At 35.5% G+C, this 27,261-nt stretch overlaps 1 protein-coding gene across 1 annotated transcript in view; it reads left to right on the top strand.

The window, feature by feature from the left end:
* Positions 1 to 1,214: 1,214 nt before the first annotated feature.
* LOC133663942 (sodium channel subunit beta-2-like) overlaps positions 1,215 to 27,261 on the top strand; it is a 27,603-nt gene continuing 1,556 nt past the window's right edge. Inside the window, exons 1-4 of the mRNA XM_062068680.1 lie at positions 1,215 to 1,434; positions 15,316 to 15,476; positions 15,567 to 15,801; positions 22,222 to 22,414. Coding sequence (XP_061924664.1) covers positions 1,362 to 1,434; positions 15,316 to 15,476; positions 15,567 to 15,801; positions 22,222 to 22,414 — 662 coding nt within the window. The 5' untranslated portion in view covers positions 1,215 to 1,361. The remainder of the gene's footprint in view (positions 1,435 to 15,315; positions 15,477 to 15,566; positions 15,802 to 22,221; positions 22,415 to 27,261) is intronic.

Here is a 27,261-nt window from a genome sequence, read left to right as displayed (position 1 = left end):
TGTTTGCATGCGTACGGGCTATCTGGACTTTTTATGCTGGTGCGGACTCTGTTCGCATATGCATGGACTATGTTTGCGCCGATTATTCAGTCCGTCCCGTATCGTTTTACCGCCTTTGAAAAGGGACAAAAGCCGCACAGCTGCCAGGATAAACATCACACAAGTAAATATTGCAACCGCAATACAACGAGATGCCCGCCATCCCAGCGCCCTGCAGGCACAGACACAAACTCTACGGGAGGTGCATGTAAAATAGAACCAAGTATCTTGTGTGTACTGAAGAAATAGGACATATATAAATATTGTTATATGAAACTTAAATGGGATATAAACTCATTCCATGCAAAGTGAGATATGTCAAGCCTTTGTTTGCTATAATTGCACATTTTCTGAGGTTTTCAATTCAATTTTATACATCACGGTGCACTCTCATAGGCACTGATTTTATAGTTTAGCACCTCTCTGTGTGCAATTTTTACTTTCCACCCACAGTCTGAATGCTTCTGTATATAGTATAATATTTAAACAACACATTCAGAACATGCATTCTCAGGACTGGACTGTGCACCTTACCTCCTTTTGCACTATTTTTCTTTCTTTTCCTCCAATGTTTTGCATATGTGTAGACCGTCACACTGATACTGGAGTTGCTTTTAATCTCATTGTACCTGTATATAGTGATAATAACAGGCATTATATTATATTATATTATATCTGGAGTTGCATGTTATGAGACTGTCATAGATTAGTTTCACCCTGTAAATAAAAACAAACTCTGCACGGTATTCTAATTGTTTTAGTTTTACCAATGCACCTTGTAGTTACAGGTGACATATTTAGAAATGACTAATCATGCAATAGATGTATGTGAACCACTGTTCCAGTACAATCTGCATACAGTAGTCCTGCAGCATCCCAAGGAAAGGCTGATTTCAAAGGGACGGCCTGGATTTAATTGTTTGTTTAGTTTGCACGGCAGCATTAGCTTTGTGAAATATATTCCTATACATTTCTAACATTATAATAACTAACGCGTTTCCAATTTGACCTTTTTTAATACATTCATAATGTGCCTTGTCGATTTAAATACATTTTTCAATAACTATTTCAATGGATTTATTCACGATCATTTCGTGTTTGTTGTCTGGCCCGCCCGCCCGTCCCTCTCATACACTACGAACCGTAAAACCAACCATCACAAGGCTACAGACACTGCCAGCTATGTCCTGCCTCTAAGCACACACTCTTTATTTTTTCAGCGTTTTTACCTGCCAAAAAGCTTTCTTTTTTTTGTGTGCTCTATTTTTGCATTTGTCCTGCCCCCCCAAAAAAAATCGTTTGAGCGCTTTGAAGCAGCGGCCATGTGTGTCAGTGCGCAGGCGGAGAGAAGCGGCGTTGCTCGGCTGCTGATGCTGCTCCTGCTGGGGGTCTCCGGTAAGAAGCCATCACGTCCACAGGATGGGCTCCACTCGGCAAAAAATGTTATCATTACATATTTTTTTATTTTTTTTAATTAAAATGACTATGAATGACGTCGGCCAGGCCGTGAAAACCTTTGATAATAAACGTTACCGCGGCCTGCCTTAGCCATTTGTTTTGCTATTTCTAAGGCCTATAATAACATCCCCATTTAAGATGACACACATGCATGATGGAGTGCACCTGTGTCATCATAACCATATTTATATTATTCATAATAATGTCTTATCTCACTGGTACTTTGGAGCAAACGCACAACAGCCTTGGCACAATTGCTATAACATCATCAATTATTTAACAAATAAAGCTTCACGTTCTCCTTTTTTTCCAAGCCTCCTATATAGTTTGTTTTTAATAATAAATGACCCAAAAACACACCACAAAATTGATATGTCAATTATCTTTATCTTCCCAATGAGAAATCATAGCAAGGGTTTGTATTTAGCCCTATGGTTTGTTTTCAACAAGTAAGGTGCCACGCCCTTTTTCGTCCCCATGACAACAACCGTTCTGTGAATTATTTTATGTTGATGATTGATGTGCAGCAGTGATGTGTGCAGATTTTAGTTTAAGTAGCAATTAATTTTGTTGCTGGATTGTGTTTATAATTTGTGCTACAAAGCTCACGCAGAAGGACCGTTACAAAAAACTACCACTAGAGAGCAGCAGCAGATCAATTATTTGTTTCCATATGGTTTGAGTTGAATGGTTTTAATTGTATTTATTTATATTTTTTATTTTTTTAAGTAGAGGAAAGCCACTAAAATCCTCAATAATGGAGACAAGTCAGACATGGTGTTTTCTTATAAAAAAATATATATATAAAAAAAACACTTATAAATGTATTTATGCATTTATGGGAGTGATACAGTAAGTGTAACAGTTTATTATTGGTTCTGTAACTTTGCCTTTGTTTTTGTATTGTATTTTTTCAAAAATTCTAAAATTGTATTTTACCACTTAAAAATCATATTTTAGAGTTAAGTAATAGCCCAGATATTACATTTCAAAGTTTTAAATAATTACATAAAATGTTCATTGATTTATTATGATTGAAATGAAATAAATAAATGTTATTAAATGTGTCAATAATTAAAATAATGCAAAAGCACATTTAATAATTTAATGAAATACTTAAGTTTTTTTTTGTTTGTTTTTAAAACACATTTACAAGTTGCTTACACACAGGTTTATGAATAATTAATTAAATAAATAAATTATTAAATTGTTAAACAAATAATTCTTTAAATTGTAAAATAAATAGTTCATTTAAAGGTGAAATAAATAATTTTAAATATGAAATAATGATGTAAATGTATATAATTTTATATTAAGATTGATGACACATTTAACAAAAGTACTTTCATTTACTTTAACTTTAGTCATAGTACAGAACATGATGCAATAACCTGATTTAAGCCAGAATTAAATTATGTATTAATATTATTATTATTTTGTTTATTATTTATCATCAGTTTGTTTTAAAAAAAAGAAAAAAAAGGGGGGGGGGGGTCTGAATTGTATTGCATGGAGAGTCAATTGGGATGAAATTCATTCGAGAAATAAATATTTAAATAAGTACATACATTGTTCAATAATTTAATAAAATCTCAATTAAATTAGAAATGTGTTATTAAAGTTATTTTAATATTTATTAAAAAATACATTTACAAGGTGCTGACATACAGGTTTATGAATAACTAATTGAATGAATAAATGATTACATTATGAAATAAATAATTTATTAAGTTGTGAAATAGATCATTTGAAATATTATATAATGATGTAAATGTATATAATTTTACATTAAGTTAGCTGATGACACAATTAACAAAAGTACTTTAATTGACTTTGACTTTAGTCATAGTACAGTACATGATGCAATAATCTGATTTCAGCCAGCAATAAATGTTTTAATATTATTACTATTATTCTTTTTATTATTTATTATCACTTTGTTTTACTTATTGAGCTTTTTGCAACACCTGTTCTGCAAGAAATAAAGTTCTCAACCAGGGTTGCATGGAGAGTCAACTGTGACGAAGTTTATTCGATAAATAAATATTTAGACAAATACATGCATTTTTCAATAATGTAATTAAATTTAAATTAAATTAGAAATGTGTTATTAAATATGTCAATATTCAAATAATGTAAAAGTACATTTAATTCATTATTCAAGTTATTTTTTTAATTATAGAATACGTTTACAAGGTTCTGCCACACAGGTTTATGAAATAATTAAATAAGTACATGTGTAATCATTTTTAAATAAATTATGAAATAAATTATTTAAACTATAAAACAATGATACAAATGTAGAAAATTTTACATTAAGTTCATTGATGACACATTTAACAAAGTACTTTAACTTTAGTCATAGTACAGTACATGATGCAAGATCCTGGTTTATGAAATAATAATTAAATACATAAATGATTAAATTGTGAAATGGATAATTCATTAAATTGTGCAATAAATAGTTTAATACATTAAATAGTGATATAAATATATATAATTTTACATTAAATTAATTGATGTCACATTTGATCAAAGTACTTAAATTTAGTTAAGCGCAAAAATATGACTAATGTGGTGAAGCTGTCTTTTCGTTTTACTGACTGTTTAGTTAAGAAACATTTATCATTAATTTTGTTTATTTATTTTAGCGTTGAGACGTTGGTACAGTGAGGGTTTTCGTAAATTCAGGTTCCAATCTGTAGTATGAGTGACATGGGCCTGCACTCCTGATTTTGAAGGCCCTGGGCAACACATAGATCAGACCTGGGCAAAATACGGCCTGCGGGCCACATGCGGCCCCTGAAGATTTTCAATCCGGTCCGCCGGACGTTCTAAATAAATTTTTTAGACCTTTAACGTCAAAACTGTCGCCGCCATTATGATGTGCAGTGATGTTTTTAAATGACTGCAAGTTTTAAACTATAGAAAGTATTTCAATGGTCGGAATCTGCGCTTTTGGGTGTTAGAGGAGTTATTACGGTAATCTACGTCACAGCAGCTCAGACGGGGAACAAAGCAGAGTGGGCGGGGTTTGTTTCCAGAGCAGCCAGCCCGAAACGCGTGTGTCAGAAGCAGATGCGGAAGCACATTTTCACGTGATAACATATCATATTGTAGGTGTTTATTACATTTTGCATTCATATTTAGTTTTTGTTTTTTTACATTTTTGTTGTGTTTTGCCTGATTGTAAAAGATACACAACTATCGAGAAGCTGGTCTGAGAGGTAAAAGAGGAGCGACGTTCATATATTGTTAATATTCAGTGTTTTATTGTTCGTAGTTAATATTGTAAATCCCACTTTCTTTATTTTAATGTACATTTTGGGTGTCCCTTTCAGTAAAAAACTGTAAAATTCCATTCCGTTTTTTTTTTTTTAAGTGGTCTTTCATAACTTTTTTAGGACTCTATTGGACATTGTGACTTTTGGTATTAGTGTTCCTGGAAAAAAAGGGACCCAAACACACATACTGTACAGCTAAATGTGTATATATCATTTATACACACATACACATTGGCCCCCCCAGACACATTGTTTCTCTCAATGTGACCCCTGTATGTGAAGCTGAAATCTTTTTATTTATTTATTTATTTATTTATTTATTTATTTATTTATTTATTTATTTATTTATTTGTCCTGTCCAGCTTGTCAGGCAAATCATAGTGTTGATGTAGATGCCCGTACAGATTTACTTTACAAAAGAGAAGTGTAGGATACTTCTCTTGTTGCCTTATTTGCATTTGACTTTATTAAATGGATTTATATTACTATTTGGTGCAGCCGGGCCGGAGCAGGAGGGGATAGAAAGAGAAAAAGAAGGAAGACAGAGGGGGAAATTGTGGGGACAAGAGGGGGATAAGACAGAGAGACAACAACAACAAACACAACAATAACAACAATAACAGAACAGCATCAATAAATAGGATATGTACAAATATGATAGTAAAATGATAGCAAAGAAGCAGTTAGTGAAATAAATATTATTAATACAGAAATGACAATGAGCATTATTAAACTACAAATGGAGCAATACAAATACCAATAGAAATAGCCCTATTGATAATGAATAATAACAATTATTACCTCTATTATCAACAATACAATTGTTTCAAATGCAACAATGCATATATGTAGTGATAACTTGAAATACAAAAGAAAGCAGATAAATGGAGGGGAAGAAAGAGAAGCGAACTGTATTAACCTTGTAGATTGTTATAGTAAAAATAGGTTAAGCTTTGTCAGTGTGCCGTGTGTTAGCCAGTTTACCCTAGGGCAGGGGTCGGCAACCCAAAATATTGAAAGAGCCATATAGGACCAAAAATACAAAAACAAATCTGTCTGGAGCCGCAAAAAATTAAAAGCCATATTACATGTGTCATGAGATATACATTTATTTAAGAGGACTTAAAGGAAACTAAATGACCTCAAATATAGCTACAAATGAGGCATAATGATGCAATATGTACATATAGCTAGCCTAAATAGCATGTTAGCATCGATTAGCTTGCAGTCATGCAGTGACCAAATATGTCTGATTAGCACTCCACACAAGTCAATAACATCAACAAAACTCACCTTTGTACACTCATGCACAAAATTAAAAGTGTGGTGGACAAAATGAGACAGAAAAAGAAGTGGCATAAAACACGTCCTAGAAAGTCGGAGAAAGTTATGTAAACAAACTATACGGTGAGTTCAAGGACCGCCAAAATTAGTAGGACAAAACGGCGCTCGCCAAATACTCGAATCCGTGAAGCGTGTTTAATATAAACAGTGTGATTTATAACAATTAGGGAGGTTTGTGTCATGTTTGTCCTCCTACAGAAACCATACTAAAACAAAAAAATTGATTTTTTTTCCCCTCATCTTTTTCCATTCTTCATACATTTTTGAAAAATCTCCAGAGAGCCACTAGGGCGGCGCTAAAGAGCCGCACGCGGCTCTAGAGCCGCGGGTTGCCGACCCCCGCCCTAGGGCAACAACGTTATCTTTGATGAAACGTGATTATATGCATGAGTGTATGTGTGCATATGTACTTGTATATGTACAGTATGTGTATATGTATGTTTGTACAGTGAATGTTTATGTGTAGTATGTGTATGTGTGTGTTTGTACAGTGAATGTACTGTATATGTACAGTATGTGTATATGTATGTTTGTACAGTGAATGTACTGTATATGTACAGTATGTGTATATGTATGTTTGTACAGTGAATGTACTGTATATGTACAGTATGTGTATATGTATGTTTGTACAGTGAATGTACTGTATATGTACAGAATGTGTATATGTATGTTTGTACAGTGAATGTACTGTATATGTACAGAATGTGTATATGTATGTTTGTACAGTGAATGTACTGTATATGTACAGAATGTGTATATGTATGTTTGTACAGTTATTGTGCGTGTTGATGTACAAACTTTGAGTGTGTAGGTATGTACTGTATTTGTGTATGTATGTGGTAGCGTAGGTATCTATGTGTGCGCGGATGTATATACACTATATTGCCAAAAGTATTTGGCCGCCCATCCAAATGTTGAGAATCAGGTGACCTAATCACTTGGCCCGGTGTATAAAATCAAGCACTTAGGCATGGAGACTGTTTCTACAAACATTTGTGAAAGAATGGGCCGCTCTCAGTGATTTCCAGCGTGGAACTGTCATAGGATGCCACCTGTGCAACAAATCTAGTCGTGAAATTTCCTCGCTCCTAAATATTCCAAAGTCAACTTTATTATAAGAAAAGTGAAGAGTTTGGGAACAACAGCAAGTCAGCCACCAAGTGGTAGGCCACGTAAACTGACAGAGAGGGGTCAGCGGATGCTGAAGCGCATAGTGCAAAGACTTTCTGCACAGTCAGTTGCTACAGAGCTCCAAACTTCATGTGACCTTCCAATTAGCCCACGTACAGTACGCAGAGAGCTTCATGGAATGGGTTTCCATGGCCGAGCAGCTGCATCTAAGCCATACATCACCAAGTCAGATGCAGTGGTGTAAAGCAGTCTCCACTGCTCTAGAGTCCAGTGGCGACGCCTTCTCTGGACTGATGAATCACACTTTTCCAACCTGCAATCTGATGGACGAGTCTGGGTTTGGGGGTTGCCGGGAGAACGCTACATTCCGGACTGCATTGTGCCGAGTGTGAAATTTGGTGGAGGAGGAATTATGGTGTGGGGTTGTTTTTCAGGAGTTGGGCTTGGCCTCTTAGTTCCAGTGAAAGGAACTTTGAATGCTCCAGAATACCAAAACATTTTGGACAATTCCATGCTCCCAACTTTGTGGGAACAGTTTGGAGCGGGCCCCTTCCTCTTCCAACATGACTGTGCACCAGTGCACAAAGCAAGGTCCATAAAGACATGGATGACAGAGTCTGGTGTGGATGAACTTGACTGGCCTGCCCAGAGTCCTGACCTGAACCCAAAAGAACACCTTTGGGATGAATTAGAACGGAGACGGAGAGCCAGGCCTTCTCGACCAACATCAGTGTGTGACATCACTACAGGTGTTCGATAATATCGGACTGCCGATATTATCGGCCGATAAATGCTTTAAAATGTAATATCGGAAATGATCTGTATCGGTTTCAAAAAGTAAAATGTCTGACTTTTTAAAACGCCGCTGTGTACACGGACGTAGGGAGAAGTACAGAGCGCCAATAAACCTTAAAGGCACTGCCTTTGCGTGCCGGCCCAGTCACATAATATCTACGGCTTTTCACACACACGAGTGAATGCAATGCATACTTGGTCAACAGCCATACAGGTCACACTGAGGGTGGCCGTATAAACAACTTTAACACTGTTACAAATATGCGCCACACTGTGAACCCACACCAAACAAGAATGACAAACACATTTCGGGAGAACATCCGCACCGTAACACAACATAAACACAACAGAACAAATACCCAGAACTCCTTGCAGCACTAACTCTTCCGGGACGCTACAATATACACCCCCCGCCCTCCCCCCAACCTGCCCACCTCAACCACATCATGCTCTCTCAAGGAGAGCATGTCCCAAATTCCAAGCTGCTGTTTTGAGGCATGTTTTAAAAAAAAAAAGTACTTTGTGACTTCAATAATAAATATGGCAGTGCCATGTTGGCATTTTTTTCCATAACTTCAGTTGATTTATTTTGGAAAACCTTGTTACATTGTTTAATGCATCCAGCGGGGCATCACAACAAAATTAGGCAAAAATAATGTGTTAATTCCACGACTGTATATATCGGTATCCGTTGCTATCGGAATCGGTAATTAAGAGTTGGACAATATCGGAATATCGGATATCGGCAAAAAAGCCATTATCGCACATCTCTAGAACCTCACCAATGCGCTTTTTGGAAGAATGGTCAAAAAAATTCCTATAAACACACCTTGTGGACAGCCTTCCCAGAAGAGTTGAAGCTGTAATAGCTGCAAAAGGTGGACCGACATCATATTGAACCCTATGGGCTAGGAATGGGATGGCACTTCAAGTTCATATGTGAGTCAAGGCAGGTGGCCAAATACTTTTGGCAATATAGTGAACCTGAAATCTAATTGGACAAAAAATCAAGCATACAACATTGGTAATAGAGTACATTCTGCATTCAGCATCACTTTTCCTGCATGAAGTAGCCGGAAAAGCAACAGAAAACGTGGCTTTCTGCAAAGTTGCAAAGAAGTGCGAGGGGAGGCGAGTGAGTTGGAGAAATATGGGAGGGGTAGAGGGACTGGAGGTATGCAGGAGGTTGCTTCACTGCAGTATTTCATCTCTTTGCAAGTGTGTCCCGTCTTACATCGCATCTGCTCCGCTCGCCGCAGGACCGCCGAGTCAGCAGGGGACGATTCCACCCCCCCACCCCCCAAGCGTGTACGTGCGGCGAAAAAGGGTTGGAAGGCGTAAAACGTAAGCAGATACCGTAGGTGACTTTGTGGGCATGACGTGGACAAACCACTGCTGACACACAAGAGACACCCGAGTGTTGGCGCCTAGCAATTTGTGAGTTTATGAGTAAATAATACATATAGGACAGTGGGTGGACATTTTAGAGAGTGCATAGGTGTGTGTGTGTGTGTGTGTGTGTGTGTGTGTGTGTGTGTGTGTGTGTGTGTGTGTGTGTGTGTGTGTGTGTGTGTGTGTGTGTGTGTGTGTGTGTGTGTGTGTGTGTGTGTGTGTGTGTGTGTGTGTTGATGTGTGTGTGTGGTGCAGGGAGGCTGGCCTGTGGAGTGGTGCAGCAGCAGTGGGAAGCCAGCCAGAAACACCCGACTGCAGAGGAGAGAATGGTGCAGAGTCTCATCACACACACACACACACACACACACACACACACACACACACACACACACACACGCACACACACACACACACACTTTGGAGGGAGGAGGAAATGTTCAATGTTATCGTTCCAACTTATTACGACATTTTCATTTGCAAAAGGTTCTGACGGAAGCCGAATCGTGCAAAAAAAAACAACTATTTGACCTATTAGCACAAAGGTGTCAAACTCAAGGCCCGGGGGCCAGCTGTGGCCCGCCACGTCATTTTATTCGGCCCTCGGAAGCCTGGAAATAATATGTATCGATAAAGTACTGTAACTTTCCATACTAAATGTATTATTTATTTCTATTTTGGGAGAAAAAAAATGTATGTACTCCATGTAATCGCAAATTATGTTGACTTAAATATTGTCTATGTGGGGGGGAGGTGTAGTCAGCGCTGCTTGTAGGAGCAAAAGTCACCGCCGCTATCCGGGGTGCTGAGGACGAGCACCATCAGGCGTGTGCTGACGGCGAGACACAGCTGGCAGGTGATTAGATTTCACAGGTGGTACGTGTTAATCTAATCATCTGTTGTCTCTAACAGTAAGCGGCCGGGAGCAGAGGGGAGAGAGGATACGGACGTGACTGAAAAGTCCTGTTCTGGGAGAGAAATCTATTATTGAAAGAAAACATTGTCATTAAAAACCTTGTTGAACCTGCACGCTTGGCTCTTGTGCCGTGTCTTCAGTGGAACTGCTAGGACTTCCACAGTCTAATTATGCAAACATATTTTATTAAAACATTCCAAACATTTTCTAAATAGAAATAAATACAAATAATAATGATTTCAAAGCCAGTTATCCATCAAATTGTGTAAAGGGTAAAATTTGGAAATTTACAGCATTTTTTTCTCAAAATGAAAAAAAAAAAACAGTACTTTTTTTACTGTTATAAAAAAAACACAAGATACTCTTACAATTAGTGCACCAACCCAAAAAACCTCCCTCCCCCATTTACACATTTATTCACACAAAAGGGTTGTTTCTTTCTGTTGTTATTATTTCTGGTTCCTACATTATATATCAATATATATCAATACAGTCTGCAGGGATACAGTCCGTAAGCACACATGATTGTATATATATATATCAATAACAATCATACATACTCTTATCATTTTGTAGTGTGGTATATTACAAAAAGCTTGATTGAGTGGAATTACTTAATTAGTAATTCAGTAAGTTGAATGATGCGGACACATTTGTTACTGGATACTTTCTAATACGCTTCTATAATATTTCATCTGAGTCTGTAAATTAGTTTGCTTATTGATGATTTTTGTTTGGTTTTGTATTGTGTAGTTATATTTATATGGTAATTATTATTCTGTGACTGTAAATTGTTTGTTTGTTTTCTTATTGATGCTTTTATTTGTTTCTGTATTTGTGTAGTTATAATTATATGTTTTTACTTGTAATTGTATTGAGTTTATGGACCCCAGGAAGACTAGTGGGTTGTTGTGGCAACCAGCTAATGGGGGACCTTAATAAAAATAATAAAAAAATAAAAAATCTAGGTACCTTGGAGATTTTGTATGTGTAAGTAATATTCAACTATAATTTTTTATATTGACAAATGTGTTGTGTTTTTAGACTGCAATATTGTTCTATTAAGTACAGCTATAGCTTGTGTGCTAGTATGTGCTTAGCTGTTGTGTAGCTGCTCGCCCCTTGTAGCCTGTAGCGTTACCTTTTGTAGATGACCTGGCAAAAATACCAGAAATGGCCATTTTTGCGTGCTTATTGGAGGACATTTAAATGTTAATATCAGTGCGCTTAAATCAGAGATTTTAGATGGCCATAAAAACCCATAAATAAATGAATGTCTGGGTTTTAATTTAAATTTAATTAAAATGTAAATTAAAATTAAAATTTAATTTAATTAAAATGTAATTTAATTAAAATTAAAATTTTAATTTTAATTAAAATTTTAATTTTAATTTTATTTTATTAAATTTAAATGACACTGCAGTGTCATTTAAATTTCTTTAAAACATTTTTTTTTTCAAAAAGCCTCCAGTAAGGTTATGTTCTCTCCACAAACTGCTGTTATGGAAGAATCCCTACTTTTTTTCCCTCTGCAGTTGTTTTTATTTTGCTTTCCAGGCGTCTAAACCACACCCTTATCTCTCCAAACAATAGATCAGGGCCTTGTCATTTTTGACAGGCCGCCATCGATCGAGCCCGAAAGTGCTCCGAGCGAAATGTGTTGGGCTGGTTTCAGTTGAATGGGCTGCCGTGCACCGATGGTTGTTTGTGCCGCCGACTCCAAAAAAAATCTGTTCTTTGTTGAAAGTCGTTGAGAGGTACTTTAGCACAGACAGGACGCAGAAGAGGAGTTGGTAGTTTGTGGACGTGGATAAAAATACATTCTCGTTCTGGTGCGTCATGAATGCTTGAGGGAGGAGTTGGTATTGTTGTGGTTTCAGTAATTGTCTTGTTAGTGGGCCGGCCAATCAATTAAACAACAATGCACTGCAATTTCTTCTTGACATAAGGCTTTCATTAAAATTATCCCTTCTATTCATGAATAATAATTAAGGTTCTAAGGCTATTTTCACACTACAGGTCAATTAAGATTTTTTTGACCCTATACCGTACCAATTTCTAGTACCTGGGAATGGATAGCGGTACCAATTTTAGGTACTTTTGTTCATGTGGTAATACATGTTGATTTAACATTTAATTGTAAGCTGAGAATCATTAACTGTGATGTGTTAATGTCGGGTTCTGACGTTGATTTGACCGTTGAATTTTAGTCATTTTCTACCGAATGTTCTACAACGCAAATACAACGTTAAAACAACATACTTTGTGTCAACGTTTATTCAATGTCAAGTTGTGACGTTGATTTGACCATTGAATTTTAGTCATTTCCTAACCAATATTCTACAACGCAAATACAACGTTGAAAAATCATGCATTTTCACGATGTTTAATCAACGTCGGGTTCTGACGTTGATATGACCATTGAATTTTAGTCATTTTCTAACGAATGTTCTACAACGCAAATACAACGTTAAAATAACATGCTTTGTGTCAACGTTTATTCAATGTCAGGTTGTGACGTTGATTTGACCATTGAGTTTTGGTCATTTCCTAACCAATATTCTACAACGCAAATACAACGTTGAAACAACATGCTTTTTGACAATGTTTAATCAACGTCGGGTTCTGACGTTGATATGACCATTGAATTTTAGTCATTTTCTAAAGAATGTTCTACAACGCAAATACAACGTTAAAATAACATGCTTTGTGTCAACGTTTATTCAATGTCAGGTTGTGACGTTGATTTGACCATTGAGTTTTGGTCATTTCCTAACCAATATTCTACAACGCCTATACAACGTTGCAACAACATGCTTTTTGACGACGTTTAATCAATGTTAGGTTTTGATGTTGATTTGACCATCGAATTTTAGTCATTTTCTAACGAATGTTCTACAACGCAAATACAAGGTTGAAACAACATGCTTTTTGTCAACGTTTATTCAATGTCAGGTTGTGACGTTGATTTGACCATTGAATTTTGGTCATTTAGTAACCAATATTCTACAATGCAAATACAACGTTGAAACAACATGCTTTGTGACGACGTTTACTCAATGTCAGGTTTTGACGTTGATTTGACCATTGAATTTTGGTCATTTCCTAACCAATATTCTACAACGCAAATACAACGTTGAAAAATCATGCATTTTGACAATGTTTAATCAATGTTGGGTTCTGACATTGATTTGACCGTTGAATTTTAGTCATTTTCTGCCGAATGTTCTACAATGCAAATACAACGTTAAAACAACATGCTTTGTGTCAACGTTTATTCAATGTCAGGTTGTGACGTTGATTTGACCATTGAATTTTGGTAATTTTCTAACCAATATTCTACAACGCAAGTACAACGTTGAAAAAACATGCTTTTTGACCATGTTTAATCAATGTTGGGTTCTGACGTTGATTTGACCATTGAATTTTTGTCATTTTCTAACAAATGTTTTATAACGCAAAAACAACGTTGAAACAACATACTCTTTGTCAACGTTTATTCAATGTCAGGTTGTGATGTTGATTTGACCATTGAATTTTGGTCATTTCCTAACCAATATTCTACAACGCAAGTACAACGTTGAAAAAAACATGCTTTTTGACCATGTTTAATCAATGTTGGGTTCTGACGTTGATTTGACCATCGAATTTTTGTCATTTTCTAAGGAATGTTTTATAACGCAAATACAACGTTGAAACAACATATACTTTGTGTCAACGTTTATTCAATGTCAGGTTGTGACGTTAATTTGACCATTGAATTTTGGTAATTTCCTAACCACTATTCTACAACGCAAATACAACGTTGAAACAACATGCTTTGTGACGACGTTTACTCAATGTCAGGTTTTGACGTTGATTTGACCATTGAATTTTGGTTATTTCCTAACCAATATTCTACAACGCAATTACAACGTTGAAAAATCATGCATTTTCACGATGTTTAATCAATGTCGGGTTCTGACGTTGATATGACCATTGAATTTTAGTCATTTTCTAACGAATGTTCTACAACACAAATACAACGTTAAAATAACATGCTTTGTGTCGACGTTTATTCAATGTCAGGTTGTGATGTTGATTTGGCCATTGAGTTTTGGTCATTTCCTAACCAATATTCTACAACGCAAATACAACGTTGAAAAATCATGCATTTTCACAATGTTTCATCAATGTTGGGTTCTGACGTTGTTTTGACCATTGAATTTTTGTCATTTTCTAACGAATGTTTTATAACGCAAATACAACGTTGAAACAACATACTCTTTGTCAACGTTTATTCAATGTCAGATTGGGACATTGATTTGACCATTGAATTTTGGTCATTTCCTAACCAATATTCTACAACGCAAATACAACATTGAAAAAACATGCTTTTTGACAATGTTTCATCAATGTTGGGTTCTGACGTTGTTTTGACCATTGAATTTTTGTCATTTTCTAACGAATGTTCTACAACGCAAATACAACGTTGAAACAACATACTTTTTGTCAACGTTTACTCAATGTCAGGTTGTGACGTTGATTTGACCATTGAATTTTGGTCATTTCCTAACCAATATTCTACAACGCAAGTACAACGTTGAAAAAACATGCTTTTTGACCATGTTTAATCAATGTCGGGTTCTGACGTTGATTTGACCATTGAATTTTGGTCATTTTCTAACGAATGTTTTATAACGCAAATACAACGTTGAAACAACATGCTTTTTGTCGACGTTTACTCAATGTCAGGTTGTGACTTTCATTTGACCATTGAAATTTGATCATTTCCCAACCAACAACATGGATCCAACGTTGTCTCAATTTACAAATACAACTATTTTGCCACCTTGTTTTAAAGACTGTTTCAAAGGACATGTATGTATAATCAACGTTGTATCAATGTCTTGTGCCTGCTGGGCTTAGATTACCGGCAGTTTAATCTCTCCACTAGTAATGAAATGTGTTTCCTTGCAGGTTCTTTATGCATGGACGTCATTGTGCCCAGTAAAATCAACGTCAAGAATGGGACAGATATCAAAATCCCATGCACTTTCACTTCCTGCTATAAGATATACCCGCCCAAGTTTGTCATGAACTGGACCTACCAAGAAACAGTCAACGAAACGGAAAAAATGGTAAGAATGTCCAAGCCAAAGTTCGAAGGGTGAACTTTAAAAAAAACCCTACTTACTGTAAACCGTCTCTTTCTTAACTTCTCTCCATAGTTTATGGCGTACAACCAGAAGAAAGGAATGATGGCCCGGCGGTTGGTCACGCTGCCAGACCGGGTCCCGTTCGCAGACAGGGTCACGTTCGCAGGGAACCTGGAAAAGAATGACCTGTCAATCACCTTGTCAGATGTTCAGGAGGACGATGAGGGCTTGTATCACTGTTACGTGATCAATCCCCCGGACCGCATACACGGACACGGCTTCATAAAGCTCAATGTTTTTCCTGAACGTAAGATCATAGAACTAACTACCTTCTGGAAAAAAAAAATTGACTGAAAAACACTAGTATATTTCTACGTAGATTTTAGTGCAGCTATTAGCCCGCGTGCTAGGCCTGGGTCCTTGACAAATTTGGCTGGACGTTATTTTGTTATTGCCCGTTAACAATATCATTGTCAGCATTATTTTAAATTCAAATTAAGCATTAATGTACCACATTTTTCCGATTATAAGGCGCATTAAAGGGGTTATTATGTTTTTTTTTTCTACTTTTAAAACACTTCCTTGTGATCTACATAACATGTAATGGTGGTTCTTTGGTCAAAAAGTTGCATAGATTATGTTTTAGAGATCATCCCGTCATCTTTGTGGTACCGGTAGTTTTTAGCGCTTCCATAGCGAGTCTTCTGACAGATATAAGTTAGAACTAGAGATGTCCGATAATATCGGCCTGCCATTTTTTGGGTCCTCATACACACACCATAATAATACCCGTATGTTGAAGCACGGTACGTCTGACTATGGTAGTCGTAATGCTCCGATAATCCATCAATCGGAGTGGCTTCGTAGCTTACCAAAGTCGTACTCAAACATTTTGCATATATCGGCCTGCCGATATTATCGGCCGATATATGCGTTAAAATGTAATATCGGAAATTATCTGTATCGTTTTTTTTATTATCGGTATCGTTTTTTTTTTTTGTTGTTGTTTTTTTTTTTTTTTTTTATTTATTAAATCAACATAAAAAACACAAGATACACTTACAATTAGTGCACCAACCCAAAAAAAAACTCCCTCCCCCATTTACACTCATTCACACAAAAGGGTTGTTTCTTTCTGTTATTAATATTCTGGTTCCTACATTATATATCAATATATATCAATACAGTCTGCAAGGAATACAGTCTGTAAGCACACATGATTGTGCGTGCTGCTGGTCCACTAATAGTACTAACCTTTAACAGTTAATTTTACTAATTTTCATTCATTACTAGTTTCTGTGTAACTGTTTTTATATTGTTGTACTTTCTTTTTTATTCAAGAAAATGTTTTTAATTTGTTTATCTTATTTTACAATTTTTTTTAAAAAGTACCTTATCTTCACCATACCTGGTTGTCCAAATTAGGCATAATAATGTGTTAATTCCACGACTGCATATATCGGTTGATATCGGTATCGGTTGATATCGGTATCGGTAATTAAAGAGTTGGACAATATCGGAATATCGGATATCGGCAAAAAGGCAATATCGGACATCCCTAGTTAGAACTGTACGCTACTTTGTATTAGAAATGTCAACAGCAGAGGATGCATGCCCCACAACAAGAGGATAGAGGAAAAGAAGGAGCTTATTGGATATTGCAGGGACGAAAATGGCGGACGCGCGTTATGCAGATCCCAAATCAGCAGGAACCAATAAGTAAGAAAAGTTGGTTTTGCATAATATTGCAAAACAAAACGACAGATAATGTCTCTTAATGGGTGCCATTTTTTGGGTCCTCATACACACACCATAATAAAACCCGAGTGTTGAAGCACGGTACGTCTGACTATGGTAGCCGTAATGCTCCGATAATCCATCAATCGGAGTGGCTTCGTAGCTTACCAAAGTCGTACTCAAACATTTTGAGGCTTGCTTACTTACCTGTAATTGCGAGAGTCATTTATTAAACAGGCGTCAACCTGCAGTCTACTCGTACTTATGTGTGACTGCCATCTACAGGTAGGACTTATGATTACACCATGTGCCAAATATAATGGCTTCAAGGCCGGTAAGCACAACCAGAATTAATACGTACACTAGGCGCACCGGGTTATAAGGCGCACTGTCGATTTTTGAGGAAATGGAAGGATTTTGAGTGCGCTTTATAGTCCGAAAAATACGGTAATTATAATATATGATCATAACAATGGAAATAACACTTTTTTACCAATGCAATTGGAAAGTCAATAACTTTTGATTATCCTAATTAAGTAAACAAATTAAAAAAACTTAGATGGACTCTCAATCTATGTTAGCAAAACTAACCTAACTTAAGTAAATATCAAACATCTTGAAGTGCAGTTTTTTTCCCCAGTTGGAAAAACTGGGTTGTTTGTTTTATTGGCTTTTTTTTAGTTGCCATCCCTTTCCTAGAAATCTGGCGTACTGGCTCGCTTTGTCCGTGTCGTTGGGCTCATATTGCTTATTCCGTTTGAAGCCAAAATATTCACAAACATGGACATTTGGCTTTGCAAACACATTTTTTCCTTCTAATTTTTGGTATTTTGCGAGCGAGGTTCTGTTCGTTGCATCCTGTGTGTGTGTAAGCTAGCAGCTCCGCCTCTTCCCCCGGAGACAAAGATTGCGGACGACTCACAAGAGGGTTCACTCCGTACATTTCAAGGCGCTGTTTGCAACTTGCTCTCGGTTACATTTTTTTCTCTAAATCAGAAAATATAACAAGAACACCACTGGCTATCTTAGGTTACCACTTGTGTGTCAACTAGGGATGTCCGATATTATCGGCCGATAAATGCTTCAAAATGTGATACCGGAAATTATCGGTTTGGCTTCAAAAAGTAAAATGTATGACTTTTTAAAACGCAGCTGTACGGAGGGTACACGGACGTAGGGAGAAGTACAGAGCGCCAATAAACCTTAAAGGCACTGCCTTTATCACATAATATCTACGGCTTTTCACACACACAAGTGAATGCAACCCATACTTGGTCAACGGCCATACAGGTCACACTGAGGGTGGCCGTATAAACAACTTTAACACTGTTACAAATATGTGCCACACTGTGAACCCACACCGAACAAGAATGACAAAGACATTTCGGGAGAACATCCGCACCGTAACACAACATAAACACAACAGAAGAAATACCCAGAACCCCTTGCAGCACTAACTCTTCTGGGACGCTACAATATACACCCACTGCTACAAACCCCATACCCCGCCCCCCCCAACCCCAACCCCGCCCACCTCAACCTCCTCATGCTCTCTCAGGGAGAACATGTCCCAAACTCCAAGCTGCTGTTTTGAGGCATGTTAAAAAAAATAATGCACTTTGTGGCATCACAACAAAATTAGGCACAATAATGTGTTAATTCCACGACTGTACATATCGGTATCTGTTGATATCGGAATCGGTAATTAAGAGTTGGACAATATCGGAATATCGGATATCGACAAAAAAGCCATTATCGGACATCTGTAGTTTCAACAGAACACATTTGTTTTAAAACTGTCTATATTTTTCACAATTACTAAGTTTATGTTTTAAAGAATTTTGTAGCCCGACAAAAAAGTAGGTATTGATTGATTGACTAATGCTAACTATCCAGATTGGTATCATTTTTGCCAACAACACCCGAAGCCAATGCACATGCACGTGTTACGTAATACGTAATTACGCCATATAGTTAGTAGCATTAAACAGGCCTGAGTGAGCACAATCAATCAATCAATCAATCAATGTTTATTTATATAGCCCTAAATCACAAGTGTCTCAAATGTGTCCGTCATGTCCTCATGTGTCATGTCTTTTTATTTTTTCGGAACAATAATGTTATATGTGTATATGTATATATATGCATATGTATGGATATATGCATGTGTGTGGATATATACATATATATATATAGATATATATCTTCTTTGGTATCTTTTTTTTACTATTTATATTACTAAATTATTGTGTATGCACCTGAGGGGATCTGCTCCAATTTCGTTGTTCTTTGAACCTGTTCACTGTAATAATGACAAATAAAACTCCATTCTATTACGTCCGAGAAGCCATATTTGTATAACGCTTAAAAATACACTGGAAAGTTAGCGCCATCCAGGCATCTGTGTAAATGTTGCAAACAGCCCCTTTAAAGGCCTACTGAAATGATTTTTTATTTATTTAAACGGGGATAGCAGATCCATTCTATGTGTCATACTTGATCATTTCGCGATATTGCCATATTTTTGCTGAAAGGATTTAGTAGAGAACATCGACGATAAAGTTCGCAACTTTTGGTCGCTGATTAAAAAAAAGCCTTGCCTGTACCGGAAGTAGCGTGACGTCGCAGGTTGAAAGGCTCCTCACATTTCCCCATTGTTTACAATGCAGCGAGAGCGATTCGGACCGAGAAAGTGACGATTACCCCATTAATTTGAGCCAGGATGAAAGATTTGTGGATGAGGAACGTGAGAGTGAAGGACTAGAGTGCAGTGCAGGACGTATCTTTTTTCGCTCTGACCGTAACTTAGGTACAAGCTGGCTCATTGGAGTCCACACTTTCTCCTTTTTCTATTGTGGATCACGGATTTGTATTTTAAACCACCTCGGATACTATATCCTCTTGAAAATGAGTCGAGAACGCGAAATGGACATTTACAGTGACTTTTATCTCCACGACAATACATCGGTGAAGCACTTTAGCTACGGAGCTAACGTGATAGCATCGTGCTTAAATGCAGATAGAAACAAAAGAAATAAGCCCCTGACTGGAAGGATAGACAGAAGATCAACAATACTACTATCAGGAGACACCGAACCAAACTCTGGACCTGTAACTACACGGTTAATGCTGTGCCGCCTGTCGAAGCCTAGCAATGCTGTTGCTAATGACGCCATTCAAGCTAACTTAGCTACGGGACCTCGACAGAGCTATGATAAAAACATTAGCGCTCCACCTACACCAGCCTTCATCTGCTCATCAACACCCGTGCTCACCTGCGTTCCAGCGATCGACGGCGCGACGAAGGACTGCGGTCGGCGGCTTGCGTCGGATAGCGCGTCTGCTATCCAAGTCAAAGTCCTCCTGGTTGTGTTGCTGCAGCCAGCCGCTAATACACCGATCCAACCTACAACTTTCTTCTTTGCAGTCTCCATTGTTCATTAAACAAATCGCAAAATATTCACCAACACAGATGTCCAGAATACTGTGGAATTTTGCGATGAAAACAGAGCTTTTTGTATTGGGATACAATGTGTCCGAATACTTCCGTTTCAACCATCGACGTCACGCGCATACGTCATCATACATAGACGTTTTCAACCGTAAGTTTCGCAGGAAATTTAAAATTGCACTTTATAAGTTAACCCGGCCGTATTGGCATGTGTTGCAATGTTAAGATTTCATCATTGATGTATAAACTATCAGACTGCATGGTCGGTAGTAGTGGCTTTCAGTAGGCCTTTAATTCTATTATTAAATAAACACGCTCAGGTCTGCATGGCGCCTCTACATAGCCCAGAAAAGGTGGCATACCTTATGGTTGTGTGCTGCATGTTCCGCAACATAACAAAAACAGCACGAGTTGGAGCATGATGCCGTGCGGTAAATGAGTGTTTCTATGGTGACGGCCGGCAATACACGCAAAATCATCATTTTAATAGGACGGTCTGCACAACTTTTTATGAATGGTGTGAACTATTTTTTTGTCACAATAATTGTTTTAACATACACTACCGTTCAAAAGTTTGGGGTCACATTGAAATGTCCTTATTTTTGAAGGAAAAGCACTGTACTTTTCAATGAAGATAACTTTAAACTAGTCTTAACTTTAAAGAAATACACTCTATACATTGCTAATGTGGTAAATGACTATTCTAGCTGCAAATGTCTGGTTTTTGGTGCAATATCTACATGGGTGTATAGAGGCCCATTTCCAGCAACTATCACTCCAGTGTTCTAATGGTACAATGTGTTTGCTCATTGGCTCAGAAGGCTAGTTGATGATTAGAAAACCCTTGTGCAATCATGTTCACACATCTGAAAACAGTTTAGCTCGTTACAGAAGCTACACAACTGACCTTCCTTTGAGCAGATTGAGTTTCTGGAGCATCACATTTGTGGGGTCAATTAAACGCTCAAAATGGCCAGAAAAAGAGAACTTTCATCTGAAACTCGACAGTCTATTCTTGTTCTTAGAAATGAAGGCTATTCCACAAAATTGTTTGGGTGACCCCAAACTTTTGAACGGTAGTGTATGTTATACTAACTAGGATTTGTTTATTGTTGCATTGAGTAATACAAATATTTTTATTTGAAAAAAATATTGTCCTTTTGTTGTCATGTATATCATAGTACTGTAACTATAAATTCAGAAAAATATGAAAAATGTCGTTATCAGTATGTCTTCGGCAAGTTTTAAATCCAGGATAAGTGCAATGAACGCTTATTAAATTGGATTTAAATTTCTCATCCATAATTGTGTTTCCTAGATGCTGTGGGCCTTCTGTTCATGACTCAGCTTTTTATTTATTAATGGCCAACAAGAGGTGGAAGTTAGTCCCTCGGCATCTTTCCCCCACTCCCTCGGTGGCCAGGCTAACTCAGCAACACTTTCTTTCCACTCTGTTTATTCAGCCCAGCGGAGCTTTTAGCCAGCACTGCTCTTGTCTCTTCCACATATTTAACGCTCTTCCTCATCCTTTCCCCTCAGTGCCGCCGCCGAGAGACTCCACCATTGCGGTTGCGATCGGGGCGTCAGTGGGCGGAGTGCTCGCTCTCCTCATCCTTTCCATGGTCGTCGTGAAATTCCTCCGTCATCATCTCAAGCAGGAACTGATCTCGGAGGAGAAGACGGAGGAAGAGGGGAAATTAGAGGCTGAAGGTGCCACAGAAGAGGGAACAAAGTAAGAATTTACAAAATCCGAGCCTTCCATATAAATATCTAAACATATCTATACGTATAATATAATATATATATATATATATATATATATATATATATATATATATATATATATATATATATATATATATATATATATATATATATATATATATATATTTATATATACATATATATATATATATATATATTTATATATACATATATATATTTACATATATATATTTACATATACATATATATATATATATATATATATATATATATATATATATATATATATATATATATATATATATATATATATATATATATATATATAAATATATATACATATATATACATATATACATATATATATATATATATATATATATATATATATATATATATATATATATATATATATATATATATATGTATGTATATGTATATATATATATATATATATATATATATATATATATATATATATATATATATATATATATATATATATATATATATATATATATATATATATATATATATATATATATATATATATATATAAGGGCTGCAACAACTGATCGATTATAAAAATATTTGCCGATTAATTTAGTCATCAATTCGTTGGATATATGCTATGCGCATGCGCAGAGGCTTTTTAATTTTTTATTTTTTTTATTTTTTTTTTTTTTATTTTTTTTTTAAATAAACCTTTATTTATAAACTGCAACATGTACAAACAGCTGAGAAACAATAATCAAAATAAGTATGGTGCCAGTATGCTGTTTTTTTTCAATAAAATACTGGAAAGGATAGAAATGTAGTTTGTCTCTTTTATCCGATTATTAATCGATTAATCGAAGTAATAATCGACAGATTAATCGATTATCAAATTAATCGTTAGTTGCAGCCCTAATATATATATATATATATATATATATATATATATATATATATATATATATATATATATATATATATATATATATATATATATATATATATATATATATATATATATATATATATGTATATGTATATATATATATATATATATATATATATATGTATGTATATATACACACACACATAAAATGTGTATATACATGTATTACACACATGGGTTATGCCAGGGGTGTCCAAAGTGCGGCCCGGGGGCCATTTCCGGCCCGCAGCTAATTGTTTACCGGCCCGCCACACATTCTGCAAAAATTGCAAAGTTGATAATATTGCAAAAATTAAAAAAAAACATTTTAAAAAAGTGGAATGAGGTGAAATCTAACATGACAAAGTTGCAATGTTGACACAAAGCTGCCATGCAGGCTGTTTTTTTTTTCTTTTGTCTTTGTTTATTTTTCTTTTTTGTTTGCCATTGCTAAAAATAAAAAAAAAAGACTAAAAATCTATGTTATAATGAATTATTACTTAAAGAATATCACTTTAAAATGTTTTATGTGGAAAAAATATTGCATATATTGTGTTGTTGCCATATAAAAACATCAAATTTTTATTTGACAAAAGAGCATAAAACAAACAAAATAATAGTTCAAACGTAAAATCGACAGTTATATCTGAAGTTGATCTCGTAATTTAAGTGTTAAAAGTAAAAAAAAACCTAATAAAAATGTATCACTTTATGAGTGCGGGACCTTTTGGATCCCAAATATATTTAGTAGGATTTTATTTAACTTTTCACTGTGATTACTCAAAAATATTAAATAATTAAAATCAATGGTGTCCTGCATTATTGATCTTTGAAGGCTCTAATTACTAAATACTGCATATTTTAGTTTTACTATAAAAAACCAAGTTGTCTTTGACAGAAAACCTTTTTTTTTTAAACTTTATACCAACTTCAAGTTGATATAGAGATTTACTGTAAGCGTTAAATAAATTAAATAAATAATTATTTGACTTATTTTTAACAGTTTAATGACTGAGACCCTTTATAGTCCCCGGGAGCACTAAAGGTTAAAAAATAAATAAAAAATCCATATATTTTGTTAAGGTTTGAAAATGAAAAATATCAAAATGGCCCCCGCATGCTTAAATTTTTCCGTGTACGGCCCTTAGTGGAAAAAGTTTGGACACCCCTGGATTATGCGAAGAAAGTTGTAACTTTTTGAGAATAAAGTCATAGCGTTACACAAAAAAAGTTTTAACTTGTTGAGAATAAAGTTGTAATGTTAAGCAAAAAAAAGTTGTAGCTTTCTGAGATAAAGTCATAATGTTAAGCGAAAAAGGTAACTTTTTGGGAATAAAGTCGTAACGTAATGCAAAAAAAAGTTCTAACTCGTTGAGAATAAAGTTGTGATGTTATGCAAAGATAGTTGTAACTTTTTGAGGATAAAGTCGTAGCGTTACACAAAAAAAGATTGAACTTGTTGAGAATAAAGTCCAAACGTTAAGCGAACAAAGTTGCAACTTTTTCAAAATAAAGTTGTAATGTTATGCGAAGAAAGTTGTAACTTTTTTTTTCGATAAAGTCGTAATGGTTAAGCGAGAAAACTTGTAACTTGTTGAGAATAAAGTAGTAATGTAAAGCGAAAAATGTTGTAACTTTTTGAGAATTAAGTAGTAACGTTACGCAAAAAAAAGTTGTCACTTTTTGAGAACAAATTGTAACGTAACGCAAAAAAGTAACATTTAATAGTGCTTTCAAACATTTTTTAAAATAGGATCAGTCACACTTTAGAATTTGATTAATCAAGAATAATTGCAGTATTTTACGCTACTGTAAAACATCAAATTATATTACATTTGTATTACACACACACATAATGTGTATATACTGTATATATGTATGTAAACATGTTCTGTATAAATATATATATGTCTATTAACATGTATATATACATATATACATATACATGTATGTATGTAGATATATACACATATACATATACACATATATTTACATATATGTATATATACAAATATACACATATACATTATATATACAGTACATATATGTATATATACATACACATATAAATGTATATATGTAGATATACTGTATATAAACGTACGTACATATATATATATATACATACACACATATTTACATATATACATATATATACATATACATATATATAGAAATATATACACATATGTATACATATACATATATACATATTCATATATACATATATGTATATATACATATATATATATATACCGTATTTTCCGCACCATAAGCCGCACCTAAAAACCACAATTTTTCTCAAAAGCTGACAGTGCGGCTAATAACCCGGTGCGCCTTATATATGGATTAATATTAATATTTATTTTCATAAAGTTTAGGTCTCGCAACTACGGTAAACAGCCGCCATCTTTTTTCCCCGTAGAAGAGGAAGCGCTTCTTCTTCTACTGTAAGCAACCGCCAAGGTGAGCACCGGCCCCCGTAGAAGAAGAAGCGCGTGGATATTACGTTTCATTTCATTTGTGTGTTTCTGTAAAGACCACAAAATGTCTCCTACTTGGAGACACGCGTACAAGGTTCCACTGACTTTTGATATTCATGTGAACCGCACCGTGGATACAACGGGAGCACGTACGGTGAATATTCGCACCACAGGGAATGAGAAGTCGTCCTACTGTGGTTCTAGCTTGCCATGCTAACGGCCAGAAACTTCCACCCATGGTGATATTCAAAAGGAAGACCTTGCCAAAAGAGAACTTTCCAGCCGGCGTCATCATAAAAGCTAACTCGAAGGGATGGATGGATGAAGAAAAGATGAGCGAAGGGACCGGGTGACTTTTTTCACGCAGCTCCATCCCTGTTGATCTACGACTGCATCACAGATGGTGTCAAAAAGCAAGTGAAGCACACCGAAGAAGAAGAAGAATTCGAGGGATTTGTGGATGAGTAATAACTTCAGAAAGTGAGCTTTAAATGTTTATTTTGTGTGTTGTGTGACACTAACGTTCGAGCAACGTTGAGTTATTGATGTTGCTATTGCTCCGCATTATTTTGAGTGTTACTATTTTTGTGATTGCACATTTGCACATTACATTTTGGGAGTGAACAGAGTTGTTAGAACGCTGGTTTGTAATATATTATTAAAGTTTGACTGACCTATCTGACTGTTTTTTGACGTTCCCTTTAGCGTAGCGTAGGTGCGGCTAATAGCACGGGGCGGCTAATAGGTAAACAAAGTTTTGAAATATGCCATTCATTGAAAGTGCGGCTAATAACACGGGGCGGCTTATGGTGCGGAAAATACGGTATATATATATATACAAATATACACATGTACATTATATATAAATATATACAAATATACACATATGCATTATATATACACATATATATTTGGGCTGCGAATCTTTGAGTGTCCCACGATTCGATTCAATATCGATTCTTGGGGTCACGATTCGATTCAAAATCGATTTTTTTTTTTTTCGATTCAACGCGATTCTCGATTCAAAAACGATATTTTCCCGATTCAAAACGATTCTCTATTCATTCAATACATAGGATTTCAGCAGGATCTACCCCAGTCTGCAAGCAGAGTAATATATTTTTGTAAAAAGCTTTTATAATTGTAAAGGACAATGTTTTATCAACTGATAGCAATAATGTAAATTTGTTTTAACTATCAAATTAACCAAAAATATGACTTATTTTATCTTTGTGAAAATATTGGACACAGTGTGTTGTCAAGCTTATGAGATGCGATGCAAGTGTAAGCCACTGTGACACTATTATTCTTTTTTAAATTTTTTATAAATGACTAATGATAATGTCAATGAGGGATTTTTAATCACTGCTATGTTGAAATTGTAACTAATATTGATACTGTTGTTGATAATATTCATTTTCGTGTTTGTGTCTCCTCCCAATTGCTCTGTTT

This window comes from Entelurus aequoreus, linkage group LG13 (genome assembly GCF_033978785.1).
Source record: "Entelurus aequoreus isolate RoL-2023_Sb linkage group LG13, RoL_Eaeq_v1.1, whole genome shotgun sequence".
In the NCBI taxonomy this organism is placed as follows: Eukaryota; Metazoa; Chordata; class Actinopteri; order Syngnathiformes; family Syngnathidae; genus Entelurus; species Entelurus aequoreus.
This window is presented reverse-complemented; position numbering and strand designations above follow the sequence as displayed.